The following is a 17,858-nucleotide window of genomic DNA, read 5'->3' as shown; positions in this document are numbered from 1 at the left end:
TTTCATTAGATTATTGTTTTGTTTTTTTATTCACCTGTTGTGTTTCTTTTCTTTCATTTTATATAGTCAAATTTTTAATGGGCGCACATGACGATGGTGCAGGTCCTTTGGGAGACAGAATTCAGCGTTACAGTTTTTCTTTTACTCAGTTCATGGACGAGATAAATGTGCATGTTTCTGCACACTGATAGTTTGGATCTGTCAGAAGATCCAGGGAACACAGGTCAAACAATAGCTCCAGTGCTAACTTTTACTTTTCTATTTCTACATATGCTGATATGAAATATATATAGATAGGAAAGTTTTGGAGTTGTTGGGAGGGGTATTTTTCCCCCCATCTTCCAGGTTTTAGCTGGGCTGCTCCCTGAGACGGACGTGATACTGATCTTCAAACAATCACAGCGTTCATTTAAGACCAGGTTAAGGTGCGGTCAAATGTTCAGGCTTCAGTCAACGTCAATGAAATCTGTGAATCTGTCCCTCAGTGAGAGTGATGCTAACGACAAGAAGCTGATTAGAACATTTCTAGGTAATGAGCAGAAGAGCAAATGATCCATGGAGAGCTGTTATGAACACACAGCAGCCTGACACCTGCTCTGGTTACCGGATCTGTTTCCTACAAGCACCTCACGGCTTGTTATCACAACAATTACATGGACACCAGGACTTAATGCTGGGGCCTGTGTTTCTGTGTGTGTGTGTGTGTGTGTGTGTGTGTGTGTGTGTGTGTGTGTTTCTGTGTGTGTGTGTGTTGCATGGAAAAACCTGACAATTCAATCCAAATCCTGTAAGAGTAAAGAGTCTCCTCTCATTTAATGACATTTGCACTTTGGAAATCAGTGCCAATGGGATTCTCAGGTTTTGGTATGATACCGACAATACTTTGATGCAGGTATATCAACATGGTTTAACTTTTTGATATAACAAATATTCCAAACTGCTCAATGCATCACTGAACGTCACCCCAATAAAAGCTTTTTATTTAGATTTTCTGATTTAGATTAAGAGATATCAGAACCCAAAAAGTTGCCAATTTTCAGTAGGTTTTTGATTAGACGTTAGAAGTAATTTAGTGTATTTAGAAGTAAATACACTGTAATTTAAAAAAAACTCTCCTTTAATCTCTATTGTTTTATGTCGCCTTGCATATAAATGAATGTGCATTAAGCTAATTTCCTTACATTAGTACATGAGCACTGGTGCAGTCTCAGATAATCCTGAACGACACACACTTTATCTCCTCATGTTTGCATGCAGATACGAACAGATGAAGCTTTGTGCAGCGCAGACAGAGCGCTGCAGGGGAGAGCTGTGTTAACAGTCTCATTACCGCCAGCAGAGAGAGGAACAGACGCAATATGTCGGAGAGCAGCAGCTCTGTCCTCTTTATTGTTTTTGTTGGTTTGTTTTGTTAAGATTTGGACTGAACATGAGAGCTTTTTATTAGTGTGCTTGTGTTTGCATGTGAGTGTGTGTGCACGTGTCGTCCTGCATCCCCTCAGGTTTGTTAACTGAAGTTAATCACGGAGGGAGAGAGGAGGCTGTGTAGAGAAAGAAAACTGAATGAGTGACAAGGGCGAGACAGTTGCTGTCACGCCGTCGTCACTCCGAAACAGAAAAGGGAACGTTTTCTTTGGAGCTGATTAAAGCGAGCTTCAGGTAGAAAAAACATTTGGCTCAGCTGCGCTGTTCAAATGTGATGCAGCCTGTCGGGTGAGCTGATGATTATTAGATTAGTAAAAGTTGCACCTAATAATTACAACCACAAAATGGTGATTTATATTTTACAGTTATACATTAAATGACAAACGATTACTAACACCAATTAGAATAATGTGTTTTGTCTTTTCGTGGTTATAGTCCCTCTTTAATTTGTTTAGTAAAATATCAATATAAATGAAACTACACTGCGTTTACCCATAATTGAGTCCTGAAGACATGAATTTCTAATTAGAAGGGAAAAAAGTGCATGAGGAATATTTCAACCAATTTTCCAGATGTTTCAGTTTGGAACAACATTAAAAAAAATCTAATAAAAAAAAAGAGATGCAGCATAACATGACACCCCAATATAGATCCAACTGACCAAAACAATAAAGGGAAAAATGTGTGAACCGTCATCAGCAGTTACAAGATTCATTGATTGTCAAATCATTTTCTGTTGATTTACAAATCAATTCATTCGCAAATTGTTTCAGCTCTGATTTCAGAAAATCAAACATCACAAATGGAGCAAGAAATGAATAAATGAGAGAAAGCCTGTTCAGTAAATAACTAATTTTACTGTAAACACAAACAGCCATGATGTTTTCCAAGACTAGTGAGTTATGTGCTAATTGTGGTCCGTGCCCAATCAATCAGAGCGTCCCTGTTATGTTAATCAATAGGAAGCAGCAGTACAATAAATAAGCACACACTATAATCTAATACGCTCAAACCGAGGTGTCACTGTGTGTGTGTGTGTGTGTGTTGTGTGTGTGTGTGTGTGACTCGCTGTGGTTTAGAGAGACGGCGTTATTTTTGTCACAGAGGTTTCAGAATGCCAGGTATGTATTTTCTACCTGTCTCACGCTCTCTCTCCATCAGTGGTGGAAGAAATACTCAAATCCTTTACTCAAGTATAATAATGTAAAAATACTCTGTCACAAGTCAAAGTCCTACAACCAGAGAAAATGTATTTGTTCCACAGAAGGACGTCCCCTGTGACTGATATATTATATAATATTATTATAGGTGACATTATTAATACTGGTGTATCACTGTGTAAACAGCATTTTACTGTTGTAAAAAGTTGTAACTACTTTGAATACAGTTTAGTCCAGTGGTCCCCAACGTTAGGGCTGTGCCACTCCAATAATAATAATAATAATTTTGCTATTAATAGAACACTCAATTAAACATCTGAAACATGACAAGGAGCTCCAGGTAGATGTCACTTTTTAGTTTAATCTATAACAAATGTATTTAATAAGCCAATCGTATATTTCTTCATGTAAAGTATCTGAAGCTGTCAGATAAATGTAGAGGAGTAATAAGTACAATATTTCCCTCTGAAACGTGGGAGTGTAGTTTAAGTGTAAAGTAGCAGAACATGTAAATACTCAAGTTAAGTACAAGTACCTCAAAATGGTATCACAAATGTGCCTCTGCAATCCGTCTACCTGTTGTTAATATGTGAATCTCAGCCTCTTAGAAAGCAACGATAACAAAACAAAATCCAGCATTATGAGCTCAGACAATCCCAGCAGGCTGCAGGCTGACTTCAGACGTGCTTTAAGGGCTACGTGTGCAATGTTTGCGTGAGTGCAGGGTGATGAAAATAGCTGGCAGCCCGCATCGGCCCGGCTTAGGTTGCTATTCTCAAAGGTCTAAAAGCAGCGTCAATATGTGCCAATGAATCAGAGCAGAACAAAGAATGTTATCTCTGCTTTTACATCACTTTCTGGCGAGAACACAAATCGGAGCTGTGATGTGTTTCCATTTCGGCAACTTCAACTTTGTTTTGATGAAGGTGTTTAATAGGCCGGAGGTCAATATGTGTACTTTTTCTATTTTAGGGAACGATATTCTTTCAGCATTTAGAACAAAATGTGTTGTCAGCTTTTGGCGGGTGAAGCGTCATTACTCACAGTGTGTGTGTGTGTGTGTGTGTGTGTGTGTGTGTGTGTGTGTGTGTGTGTTGGTATGGCGTGTTTGGTCAGTGGGTGGTGTGTCAGGCTGAAGTGTGTTTGACCTCTGGCTTGTTTGCCGTTCTTCGTGTGTTAATTTGTTGCTCAAAGGCCAGAGGATGAATCCAGGAGGACACGCGTGACAACTCCGCCAGTCACAGATTAATAGCTAGTAGAATATATTCAAAATAAAAGTGTTAAAAATAAAAGTAAATGTCTTTTATAATCTATCTGCGATCACACACTGACTGAAATGACGCAGATGATATTAAAGGACTAGTCAAACATTTTCTTACTAACATTATTGGAAAGGATCTCTTCCATTTGGATATTAGAGAATAAAAGACAGACAAGATGAACTGATCCTCGCTGGTGTACAAACTGTGTAACAGAGACACTTGTCATACAAGCCAATACTGATAAATCAATGATAAGCTAATATCGGCTAATATATCGGCATGTTTTGAAAGGTCACACACCGGCTCAGAAATCCTCCCAAGTTTGCAAAGGTCCTACGTCAAACTAAGTCCTGGACGTAGAGACATAAAAGAGATGTTTGTCTTCTCATGTGTGTCATATTTCCCAAAATGTTGGATTATTCTGTAAAGTTAAATTCCTCTCACGTTCTGCTCCTCATGATTTTAAAAAAAACGTGGCCATCAGAAACATCAGTATGTACTAATGAATCGTCTATAGTTCAGCATCTCAACCAGATGTCCTGTAAATCAGTACATTTATTTTCTTCCACTTCCACTTTTTTACACTCGGTGAATCCATTCAGACCTCAGATGACCACAGTTTGTTTGTTAAGTTGTTGGTGCATCGATGAATTACGAGCAATCAAGTTTTTAGACAGGAAAAGATAAAAGACTTCCACCTGTATTTATTTTTATCAGGACACGGAAGTTGTTTAATCACACGTGTGTTTACCTGTGATTTAATCACACGTGGTTCACCTGCAGGCTGACAGTTGCCATATGAGAATATGGTTTTAACAGTAATAGTCCAGTGTTAATGTTGCTTTTACAGGTTTGAGAAAGTCATGAGGTTAAAACAAGACATTTAGAATATATTTATTTATTTATTTAGAATTATTCTCTAAATATTATGGTATTTCCTTGTAAAAAATAAGAGCTTACTTATTCTGACATTTGCCCTAATATTCTTGTATGAAGACAAGTTTTTAATGAGGCTGCAGTTGATAAATAAACTTTACAGGCTGGTGGTTCTGAATGAACCAGAATCAGTAAAACACGGTTTTGCATCATCTGGCGCGTGTTGTGGTGACCTACATACTGAACACAAAGGTGAAATACTTTCTGATCAAAGTGCCTCATGCCAGTGATAATAAGGAGATACTGAACTGATCACTTCATGTCTCATCATCACTCGCCCACCTGACTCTCTGCTGTTGGCTGAAAAAGGACAAAAATTCTTTGAAAAATACCCTTAAAAAAAGAAACTGAATCCAGCCTTCAAAAGCCTTTCAAGTGTTTTTTGGGATGTTTGATAATTGTCCAACTCTTATTGGACTGAGCTGAGTGACTGACTGGAACAGAAGTTGGCTGAACTCAGACTGTTGCTGTGTTTTCCACCTGACTTGATTGCATGAACTCGGTACCCTCTGCAGCCAGACCGTTGTGTCTTGTCGGATATGTGTCTGCACTGAACAGCAAAAGGTGAATGCTGAAGCAGAGTTTATTTATACAGCACCTTTAAACTGCGTCACAATAAGAGAAAACAGACACAATATAAGAGTGGGAAAGCTAAACAAAGGCCAGTCTAAACAGGTACTGTAGGTCGCAGGCTGTTTTCAAAGGCGTCCACAGATCTGACGTCGTGCAAGAGTCCCAAAGTTTAGGGTTTGACCCTGAAGTGTGGTGCCACCAACAAAGCCCGATCAGAAGACCTCCGCTGTCACAAATCAGTAATGTAGGTGGGTCTGATTTTGAGGATTAAAATAGTTGCAGGTTCCCATCTGCCACTATTGTAAAGGCTTGGGCTCTGGGAAGTTGTGATGGGAAGTATTTTTTATAGACGAAACGAAAATAAATCTTTAAATTAATCAATAACTGTTGTTCTTTTGATTATTTCATCACTAATATGGAGTGGTTTAACAGAATGACATGAAAACAGCCTGAGAAACAATAGGCTTCACTTTGGACTTCACTTGATCGTGTTTCCTGTGAGAAGGTTAGTGACTTATTGATATCCTTGTATCCTTATACTTATAGTCATTTTCTGTCATCTGTATTGTGGAATGTTGTTTGACATTAATATTTAAACTTTATTATATATATGTTAACATAAGATAATCCTTTATTAATCCCTCAGCAGGTACATTTGCATTGTTCCAGCAGCATAGTGCAATAGCAGAGACATACGTAAGAAAATCAAGATATAATAAATAAAAACAATAAAGTTACTAAAACTAAAAAACAACTATACTTTACAAATTTACAAATTCACAGAATCAAAATCTGTCATTCATCTTTAGTGTGTAATTCCATAATTTTTGCAAATAACTAATTATTCAGGCGAAGGACAATTTTATTGAGCCAAATACACACAACAGCATGTGGACAGTTATAAGTGTTAGCTGTAGTGATGATGAGGATGTTCCCCAAAATGCTTTCATATTAGCTGAGGAAGGAAAGAGAAAGAATGAAGTAAAGCAGCGGTACCTCGACACTGTGCTGAGGTCCAGCGTTACCTCTGACCTGTGTGTGTGTGTGTGTGTGTGTGTGTTGTGTGAACGTGAATTGGGGGGGGGGGGGGGGGTCAGTGAGTACATCAGAAGGCTGGGTGCCCTGATGAAGCACTGTGACTGCCATTGTTTCGTATCCTGAAATAGTCTGCTGGGACCTGCTGCAACAATGGCCCCAGACAATCAAAGAGTGGCACTACAAACACACACACACACACACACACACACACACACACACACACACACACACACATCCAGGAGCTAGTTGAAGTTAACTGTTCCAGTTGACTTGATTGAGTGAGAGCAGTCAGTGGCTGTCTGCTCTGCTGTCTGCTGGCTCATCAGTAATGAGGGTTTGGGTGATTTTCAGTGGGGGTTAATGAGTTTAGATGTGAGAGAGACGAGCAGGGAGACACACTGATGGAAGATACACTCGATGAGATAAGATAATGGTGCTTCTGTGCTCTGCCTTTCCTGTTAATTGTGCGCTATCTTGTCCTTAATGTGTGTTTGTGTAGTTTCTATCTCTGTTTCTGTCGGCTCTCCATCGTCGCCTGAGGGGAAACAACACTGATGATGATGTGAAGCAGATGATTTTCACCAGTTCTTCTTTATTGGTTCCCCTATTAAATGTATGTCTTGCGAACAAGCTTTGCTCAGCAAGCTATATCTGGTGTCTTTCCCTCCTCATCGAGTGACTAGAAATAACTTAATCTCTGGGTTTTACTGGGTTTTATAATTGTGGATTTAATCTCTGCAGTTTTGGGGTTTAAGATTATATCAATACACCACAACACCACAGTCATCCAAAAGTCTTGCATATACTGTAGCCTACTGTACAGGTTCCACCTGTGTGTGTGTGTGTGTGTGTGTGTGTGTGTGTGTGTGTGTGTGTGTGTGTGTGTTTTGTTAATGTTGGCAGTGACAAAGTGTATTGTTGGAGTGAGTGAATAAAGTGCTGGTACACTGGTTCAAGTTCAAATGGACTTAGACACACCAAGCTTCTGCTCAGAGTGTACACACACACACACACACACACACACACACACACTTTTAAGTGCTCTCCCTCACCACTTAAGGTCTTTAACTTGTGGTCCCTGTGGTTGTGAGGGGATTTAATCTGCATAACAATGTGACCATTATATTCATATGCAACTCATTTGCATTGGCTAATACTTTCGGCAGGAAACTCTCTGATTACACGAATGTTTAGGAAACTCAAAGCACTTAAAGGAAGCTTGAGTTCTTCCCCAAAATGTCAGTGATTTTTCAGTACTGAACCACGACCACAATCTTTTTAGTATCCCAATGTCACACTTCCTGCACTGGAACCAAACGCTGCCAGTAATCGGGATCCTGGCGATAGTTACTTTTCCTCTGTAATTTGCCAAAGGAAATTAGTTGTATGTAAACAAAACCAAAACACACAGAATCAACATTTGGCTGATGTGTTTTGTAGCACGGTGGGATACAGAAAGAGTCTTCTCTGTTTGTAATGACCTCTTCTCAGAATCAGAAAAACTTTATTGATCCCCAGGAGTGACTGTAACAGGCTGCATGCACAGGCGGCGCAATAATAATAATTCTGGTGTTTGACCTCCAACAATTTGAAACAGAAAACTTGAAAAGTCAAGTAATATTGAGTTCTTAGTGAGCACTTTTTCTTCTCTTTGCTCGTTATTTGGTTCATTTTGTTGTAATCTTCGTGCTTCTGTTTGCTCCATTTGCTCACTTTACTTTTCCCCAAAATGTTTGTCCGTTTGCAGTGTTACATTTTTTTCTGGTCCTGCATGTTGCAGATTTGGTGCAGACGTGATCCACTGTGATAAAGTGCATCGTGTCACCACAGAGGGAGGGTATCTAAAGTTCAGTGGAGCGGAGCAACACCTCATCTGTTGTGGTTTTTGAAGTTATCGTCGTCCTCGAGCCTGCAGACAGATCACAAGTTGAAAAGCTCTTTGTTCAGGGAGATGCTTTTAACCTGAGACTGATAAGGTTCTTACCTCAACAAGCTCACTTTGGGTCTGTGAAATATGGCGTTCATTTAAATGTGAACTCTTTAATCCTCATCGTGGGGCTCATAGTCTTTATGAGGCCTAACAGCTACCCGTCACTCTGCTGACGCGTCCGTGGTTTTATGTCTTGACGACAGATAGTTACGTCTGAGGTCCTATTTCTGTCTTGGGACTGATAATACATCTTACTGCTTGTCATGGGAACACTTCCTTGAATGATTCTACTTCACAGATTGCATTTGTTTACTGGTTGTGACCAGTTCATCCGCAGTGTGACCTTTTTCCCTTTTTAGAGGTAAAATTATCTGGTAATTCACGACAAAAAGCAAAGATTGGTGCTGCCATGCGTGGAAGCTTCAGGCAGGTCAGGAGATGAAGAGGATGCAAACACAGCAGGATGACTGTGACGTTACGTTTATGATGCTGTTATCATTTATGGTCCCTCATGCTCCTCCTGTAGTGTTTATTGTGATGATCCTATATTCTGCTGCTTTGCAGCGTGAATGTGAGTACAAGACAGAACCCAGATAAAACCCAACTCCATTTGTGATGTCCTAATATGGTTTGTTGTGCTGCTCTCTTGGACCAGAGACTGAACCTCTGGACTGTCTGTCTGTTTGAGCTCTGGACTTATTTCAGTTCGGAGCATAGGGCCAGAAAACAGACAGCATGTCCTTGGAAAAGTTCTGCTTGCTGACAGGATTTGGGCCTTCTGCAGGCCTGCAGCATTTTGCTGTAGAGTGACCCAGAGATCAGATTTTGGGATTGCAGTTGGATTGTTGCAATAAATGTTTTTATCTTGAGATGTCATTGTTTTAGCCAAAAGCTTTCTCCTTTAAACAACAACTGAACTAACCTGAGGAAATGAAAATAATCGCCGCGTTTTCCACTTCAGACAAAATGGCATTTATGAAAAAGCTATTACTCTCACATGGAGCTTCTGCAAACCTCCACGTTTCATGGCTGGGCTCCAGACATGTAGCATCCTCTTCTGTTTGCCAAGGTCAAATTAATTTTTTCTCAATAGGCCTTGCTCAATCCAAATCAAACAAACAAACACATGGAACTCTCCTGCGTTAGGATTATATCTTTAAATATTGTTGTTTTTATTTTGATGACAGTAGTTTCTTTGCTGCTGAATAAAATGTATTAGAGAGGGAAACAGAGGAAACAAACCTGTGCAGTAAACACGAATAAACAAGATAAACAATATATCTGAGTGTTTTGGCTTTTAACACACATTTGGCTTTAGAAAAAGGAAGGTATATTAATAATATTAATGTTGAAAATTGTTATTTTTTATAGCTAGGCCAATACAGATAAGTCACTTTAGTGAATGTGGCTTTACTGTGTATTCAGACTGAAGAAAAACAACCTGAAGCACCATCTATGTTTCTCATATTTCACTTCTCCGTATTATATTATCCCCAAATATTATTGTGTGTGTGTGTTTATCTGTTTGAGGGTTAAGACTTGGTTTTAGGTTATATGTTATAATTAGGTTTAGGTTAAGCTCAGGGGAAGAATTGCGGTTGGGATGTTATGGTGTTATTTCAATGAGGGTCCTCAGAAGTACAGTAGGACAAACATGTTTGTGTGTGAGATATACAGTATGTTGGAGCTTCATGGGCATTAACTCGATTCGAGTCTTCAGACAGGAATTGAGGGAAATGGAAACTTAAGAAGCTCTTCATCTCTTCTTGCTCTCTTCATTTCTAGCCCTTCAGCTTTATGTTTTATGTTTCTTTCCATCACACCTGGACAATAGTGTAATATATGACGTAAACCAGCCTCACCAAAAGTAGTTTCCTACCATTGAAGTGATTATCTGACGGGGAGATCCCCTTCTTCAGAGAGACAGACAGACAGACAGACATTAGAGGAAGACTTCCTTGAACTCAGTTGTTCTGACTTTCCATCAGAAGCAGTTGGTGTTAGAGGACACAGAGTCAACAACAGCTGCCTAAGACTCTCTGTACTTGTGAGGTTGGAGTTAAGTGCCTTTTCCATTTCCATTTCCCATTTATGGTTTTCATAGATAGCTCGGGACAGTATGTTCACATGTGCAACAGCGTTTTGTTCACATGTGATATACAGAGTGCTGTTTTTTGTAGTCTGAGACACCAACAGTTCATATGCCTTGAGAAGATGTGAAATTGTGCAAAAAGAAATGGAAAATTGGGCATCGAAACTCATTGTGGTTCTGTCTGAATATACATCTTCATTTCCAAGTTTAACTTTTTATCCAAAAAAGGTAAATTCACTTGGTTAGGGGTGTAAAAAACACACAAAGACAACACAGGCACACACTGCACGTGTTGTAGCGACGTCACATGTGGTTTTTGCAGTAATTAATAGTTCCATATTGTCCAACAGGCTGTTATATGTTTAGATGTGTTATTGGGTGTATGTAAGTTTTCTTAATGTGGTATTTTTTAGAATTGTAGGCCTGAAACTGGTCAAATGTCTTACTGGCAAACAGTGGCAGTGTAACTGGGAGGCTACAGAGAAACTTCAGAGAGAACACAACGCTTCCCTGTATCATCCTGAAAGGCTTATTGGGTGTTTTAACTTGTGAGCGAACCTCAGTGAAGCTAACTGAAACTGTGGACGGTCACACTTGGTGCTTGTCAAATCACTTGGGGATTTATGATATTGGGTTCTTTACGCTGTAGTTTGCCAGCAGCCGTTTGTACAATGTCGGACAGGAAAACCCTCAGACAATGAAGGCAGTTATACAGGATTTATTGGTGCAGTATGATAGCGATAAATCTGAAGTGTAATTGCCAACAGTGGGTCTTCTGTCAGCTAAATTGATTACCACTAAAGAATATGAAACTTTGAAAGCATGAAGTGCAATATTGACATTAAATATCAGCCAGCCAGCTGGTTTTCAGGTGCAACCATCCTCCTGACGGTGTTTTCTGTGCAGGAGCAGCTCAGAGCGGCGTAAGGAGAAGTCTCGGGATGCAGCTCGCTGCAGACGCAGCAAAGAGACGGAGGTTTTCTACGACCTTGCTCACCAGCTGCCGTTACCCCACAGCGTCAGCTCTCATCTGGACAAGGCCTCCATCATGAGGCTGGCCATCAGTTTCCTGCGCACGCGCAAGCTGCTCGCCACAGGTATGGACACTTTACCGCACACACATGCACGTACGATCACATGCAAGCTGCAGTCTGGTGCATTTATATTTAGGGAAATATCCACGCCTCCAGCAAGTTCTTTCACTTGATATCACGGCAGGTTTGTGTGTGTATGTTTGTGTTGGTGTGTGTTGGTATGTAGGATTAATTGTCCAGTAAAGGAGGAAGGTATTTGTCAGACCCTTTCTTTGCACTTCTTCTCCTTCCTCTCGTCTCATTTAAAATTAGAAGCTGAGGAAGCTCGACAAAGAAACAGACCTATTGTTCTTGAATTCCTCCGCTGCGTCCGTGTGTCGAAACGAGATCAGAGCACAGCAAAATTAAACAACTGTAGCAGCGTCAGTGGTCAACAGTTTGTTTGTCCTCAACAGAGTTGTGAAACAGTTTGTGCATTCAGTCTAAACGTCCTTATGATCGTTAATATAGTTAAACCTGCATTAAGCAACATTTATTAAATGATTCAATGGATTAACATCCACCTCTACAGCTCTCTGTGCCTTTTAACCTTTTTATGACTGCATCGTTATATCATGTGGAATAAACTGAAAACAAGCTGCCGGTGGAACAGGAAAATATTTTGATTAATACAAGAGCTTAACCTTATCTGTAAATCTTTATGCTGCCGACTGCCACTTTATTGAACTATTATTCTCTTCTTATGTAACTTTTGATAGCCTGATTGTCTTGTTAGCTGGGGCAACAGTGATGAATACAGCCAATGCTTCCTTAAACAACAGTGACCGCTACTTCCTATTTCTTTTGATTTGTCAGAGAAATAATCAATCACTCTCAATGACTCTTTATTTATACAGCACCGTTCATACAGTAGATGCAGCTTTACAGGCTAATAGCATAGTAGAAATAGTAGCATAGCATAGTAGAAATTACAAATGCAAAGAATTAAAATTTAGTAGGCAAGTTGCTGTAAAGGATATGAGGTCTCCTGATTAGGCAATATGAAGTGTCTCTAAACAACACATAAATCTCTGTCTACTGTAAATCTTTTTGTGATCGTAAAAAAGAAGCAGAAGGAAGAAGTTTAAATTATAGAACAACATATTTTGTACCGTAAGCAGTTTGTGCAACACGTTTTTCATGCGTACAAAGTTTTGTGTTGAAGTAAAGGGTCAGTGCCCCCGAATTCCAAAAATAAAAGCAAACAAAACAAAGCATGTTTTCTTGCTTACCCCCAGTGCTATCTAGTCATGCAGATAGTTTCAGTTATATGTTCCGAGATCATGAGATATCCACCTCTGGAACTGCCAGCTGCCACCCGAACACAATGAAGGTAAATGAAACAACGGCCTTGTTACTCCACAAACCTCGCTGTGAACGGTTAACTGTATCTGTAATTTGGGTTAACTGACCCAAACTGACCTTAAATTTAGGATGGAGCTGGTACTGGAAATTCTAGTACAAACACAGGAGGGTGTAGGGGGAAGGAGGAGAGAAGAGATGAAGAAGAAGAAGAAGGAGGAGGAGGAGGAGGGATGGAGGTGGGGAAGATATATTTGTGGGGGAAGAGAGAAAGAGGTCAATAAGTCAGTGGGGAAGAGGTGAGCAGGAGGAAAGAAGACGACATATGAGACGGAAGGAGAGAGTGCATGAGGAGGAGGAGTAAAGGTAATGAGGGTGAGAGGGGAGGAGAGGGGAGGAGAGGGGAGGAGAGGACAGGGAGATCCGGGAGATGCAGCAGCAGATAGAGCGTTATCAGGCCGGTCTGATTGCTCCGCGATGGAAGGAGAGATTGGAGAGGAAGCGAGGAGCTCTGCCCATCGTTCGGCTGGTGCTGGCATTACCCCGCTAGCCATAACACCCGACTGCCTCGGCGCCAAACATGCTGGCCTGCACACACACACACACACACACACACACACACACACACACACACACACACACAAACATACTGTATATGACCCCAAAAGCACATCTGCAAGCTGCTGTAGGGAACACCTTTCTTATGCAACTGAAGAACAGTGATGTGCTGATTAGGAGGTAAAGCTGACTGGGCTGTATTCCTCACTGAAAAGTTTGACGTAACTTGGATCAAAATATTGTGAAACATCCATGTTCTAAATTGCAGAATTGGGCCGAAGTTGCGTCAGAAGGTCAATATCAGTTTAATCTGCGTGGGTCTAGATACAATTATTATTTACACATTGTACCTAATTTAACACTGCAGACATGGAAATGGAAAACTATGAAATTGCAAGTTTAGCCGTAGGTCTGGAACGTGTTTAGCCTAGCGTAGCGCAATTTTTATGTTTTAATGTCCTTTGTCACGATAGAAAACGTGAGATTTGAGTCTTCAATAACTGCAGATCAGAGAGCGGGTGACGTTAGCAGGGTTTCCTCTGACAGCTTTGTTACGTGTTACACACCCTAAAGTCTGTCTTTTCAAGTCTTCTGTTTGAAACAGTTACGCGTGCAGGCGCCGGTCAATGCGAACAGAGAAGAAAAGGAAGGCAAAGAAAAAAAGAAATCGCACCATGAATCAGGGAACTAAGTCACATATTGTCCCAAGTCACATACTGTGAGAGTCTCATATGACCCCGCTGTCACTTCGTTCTGTCCAGCACAACAGAACCAAAGTCAAGAAAAAGAGAGGAAATGATTATCCAGCAGCTGTCGCTATCAGACGCTCTTTTCTGCACCCTGTTATTTTGAAACAAGGGCGGTTATGCAACCAAAGAACAACAGAGAGGAGAAAAGTGCAACTCGGCCCAAATGACTGGTAATCACAGCTAAGTATTTAGGCCAAAGGTGCCGCTGGTCTTTGGACTGGGCCCCGAGAGTCTCCCCAGCTCCCCCGGGCCCATGAGAAAGCTCCGGGCTCCCCCAGGGGTTAACGCTATCTGGGCCCAGCTCCAAACTCAAGCCCCAAGCCTCGCTGGGAGCCTTGAGAACTGGCCTCTCTTATCTCAGGGAAGCACACTGGAGGAATTGCAAGCACCTCCACCCCCATCGGCTACTGGGCTTTGTTCAGCATGAAGCCACCGTCCACACACACACACACACACACACACACACACACACTGCCTCTTGAGCTGGGGCCAGTTAGGCGCTAGCTGTGTTTTTGGTGTTAATTAGCTCTGCAGTGAGACATCTTGACACACTGGAGTATACTCTGTGTATAAATGTTTGGATACTGCACCGTACATATTTGAACATAACTGCATAATGTCGAAGTTGTGTTCTAAAAGCGGGCAGTTGTTATGAAAGCTTGTGCAGTTTTGGGTGTAATTTGTTGGGGTCGGGGGTCAGGAGTGGCCTGAGACGCAGGAAGAAGCTGCACTGGTTTGTTTTGGCCCCGAGCCAAAGCTTCAAGACGGAAAACAAGCCTGATGTGCGCACACACACACATTTACAATGATGTCCGAGTATAATCAGCATCGATAGAAACAATTAGCAAACGCACCCTCCTTGTTTTCTGTCTCTCCCTGCAGGCTGTAGCATCAGCGCTGATGGCGGCGAGGACGGACAGATGGACAGTTTGTACCTGAAGTCTCTGGAGGGCTTCATCACCGTGGTGACGTCCGACGGCGACATGATATTCCTGTCCGAGAACATCAACAAAGTCATGGGGCTCACGCAGGTACAAAACAATTAAAGACGACCTGGAATAGAATAAAACAGACACGGGCAGATGGGCATTCATTTTAAACCTCTTCCAACAACGGTGATGAACATGAGCCTCTAAATGTGAGTCACTTCACTTTTGTCCACACTGCCAGAGGCGGTGGAATCTGTTTTTGGTACAGCATGTAAAAAACTCTCAGTGCACAGTGTCAGCAGCACAACATAGAAGCAGGCGTAATATATTACACAGTAAATCTTTTAAAATCAATCAGGACAGGAGATGAAGTTTTTAAGACAAGAAGATTGAACTCACCCGTTTAGTTTTAGATTGATTTAAACAACATGAAGAAGATTTGTTTTTTAATTGATCTTTATGGTGACTGCACATCCGTCAACAAGGCCCTATATTGTATGGAACCAGCTGTCATTACCAGCCAAAGATCATTTGCATATTACAGATTTACTTATTGTATGTGTCACTCATTATACAAATAGTACATTTACTAAATCTCTTCCTGTAATAAAAGTGTTTACGCCTGTTTTGTGATTTAGATCATTTGTATATATTTTGTTATTTTAACTGAAAAAAGACAGCAAACAGGAAGCCATTAACCCAGACAGACAGAGAGACCGTCTGAGTTGGAGACATGGATGTAAAGTGTCAGACGAGCCTGTTGTGTTTGTGTGAAATACCTCTCATTCCAGCAGAGTGTGTGTGTTCAGGCCGGACACCGAGGTTCAGCTCTAAACACACTCATGTTTTTATTCGCTGGCACCGACTTGAAAAACAAATCACCGAAGAGATGAAGTTGACTGTAAATTGTGGAGCAAGAAGTCTTTTTGTGTTGATGAGTTTCTGCTTGTTTTGTGTTTGTAGAGGTGACACACTTTCTGTTACTTGTTCGAACCTGTTGGCGGCCATTAATCGTGCTCTCAACCCTGTTCTTCTTCTGTTTATCCCAAACAAACCAGACCAAATGAAAAGGGCAGCATGTCTAAGCTTGATGCAGAGTGTTGAGACCATGGTTATGATGAATGTTTGTTTATTTTATATTTCATACCTCATGCGGTTGTTTTTATTTCTGTTTATTTCTACTTATGCAGGTGGACCTCACCGGACACAGCATCTTTGACTTCACCCACCCATGTGACCACGAGGAGATCAGAGAAAATCTCAGCCTGAAGACAGCTGGTCAGAATCCCACACCTGTTGAACCTGTTATATCATTACAGCAATTTTTCACAAACAAATTTCACCGTCATCCTAATTTTTAATGCCATATATCCTTCTCAACTCCCTCTTTACTCAAACTACTATAAGTCTGTCTAATTCTTTCTAGAAATGTAACTAGAGCAATGGCTCTGGGGTCACATAAAAGCATAACGTTGCCCAATAGATTATGACATTATAACATCTTGAGTGGAAACTTGACATCTTGGCCTGAGAGCTCTGCAGAACGAGTTTTCGAGATACTTGATGGAAATATTGAATATGTAAGTAAAATGTTTTACAAAACATTTATAATTGGGGAAAAAAAGAAAGATAAAGAAAAGAATATATTCAAATACATAAATACTTCAAATACAAGCAACAGCGTAAGAACAAATCAGGGAAAGTGAGCATAAACGAAGAAAAAAGGTCTTGAGATCGGTTTCAAAACACTAAACACATTTTGCTGACCTCCCCCTCAGCATGGGAACCAGGACAGTGTAGTACGTGCATCCTGAGATCATCATCATCACGTGACCTTAACACAAACAATCTCTGCCAATTCAACATAACTAATAAGGCGGTGAATTCAACTACATCTTTCACTTTCATCACCCATGACTTGATAAACAGTCCGCCTTATTTATAATTCTTACTGCTCTTTTCTGTAGTGTATACAGTGGATTTATATTAGTTGCGTATGTGTTGCCCCACACCTCCACACAGTAACTGAAGTACGGGGAAATAAGTGAGAAGTAGAACATTTGAAGTGCCCAGTAGTCCAACATATACTTTGATTTGTTCAGAACTGCAATACTTTTGGATCGTTTTGACGACACTTTCAGACACATTATGTGTAAGGCTTAAAAATTAATCGGAGGGATGTTGTGTTCATTCCTCTCTGGAGACCAGAAGTAAGCTTCACGGCAGTCTCATCATGTATATATTATATAATGTATCTCATGAACAAGTGTCCACAACAAACACGAGAACAGAAGATCAGAGACCATACAGAGGGAACCTAAACACAGATACAGTAGAGCAGCGTGTGTGTGTGTGTGTAGAAACGACGGAAAGACGACGATAAGAGCTGTGAGCTTGAGGACGAGAAGACGAGGAAAGACACTGACAGAGACAGAGAGGGGAACTGGGCATTATCTGTCACAGATAGTGAACATGGTACATGTTACAGCGTCTGCAGCAGAAAGTCACACACAAGATGCAAAGAAAGTAAGAAGGTCCAGAAGTCCACACATACTGCAGCTTTTCTGCCTACGTGCCGAGGGCTTTTATTTAGAAAAGAAACACCAATACAACTGTGAAATACTGGAAAAGAGTAAGTATGTAACTGACACACACACACACACACACACACACACACAATCACACTCACTAAGCTGTTGTTGATAACTCTTATCAGCAGTGGCCACAAAACACACAAGTGGAATAATACTTTATATTTTATTATCCTTTTCCGTTTAACACACTTGCACACACAAACACATGTGAACACACACACTTTTTCTTCTGTGAGG

The 17,858-nt window shown here is 40.8% G+C and overlaps 1 protein-coding gene across 1 annotated transcript in view; it reads left to right on the top strand.

Annotated features, from left to right (window-relative positions):
* epas1b (endothelial PAS domain protein 1b) overlaps positions 1 to 17,858 on the top strand; it is a 47,162-nt gene that overhangs the window by 10,961 nt on the left and 18,343 nt on the right. The window contains exons 2-4 of the mRNA XM_070915554.1: positions 11,323 to 11,513; positions 14,981 to 15,129; positions 16,218 to 16,305. Of these exons, the coding sequence (XP_070771655.1) occupies positions 11,323 to 11,513; positions 14,981 to 15,129; positions 16,218 to 16,305 (428 nt within the window). The remainder of the gene's footprint in view (positions 1 to 11,322; positions 11,514 to 14,980; positions 15,130 to 16,217; positions 16,306 to 17,858) is intronic.

This window comes from Enoplosus armatus, chromosome 12, assembly GCF_043641665.1.
Source record: "Enoplosus armatus isolate fEnoArm2 chromosome 12, fEnoArm2.hap1, whole genome shotgun sequence".
NCBI classification, from domain to species: Eukaryota; Metazoa; Chordata; class Actinopteri; order Centrarchiformes; family Enoplosidae; genus Enoplosus; species Enoplosus armatus.
Note: the sequence above shows the minus strand (reverse complement) of the source record. Positions and strands in the feature narration are given on the sequence as shown.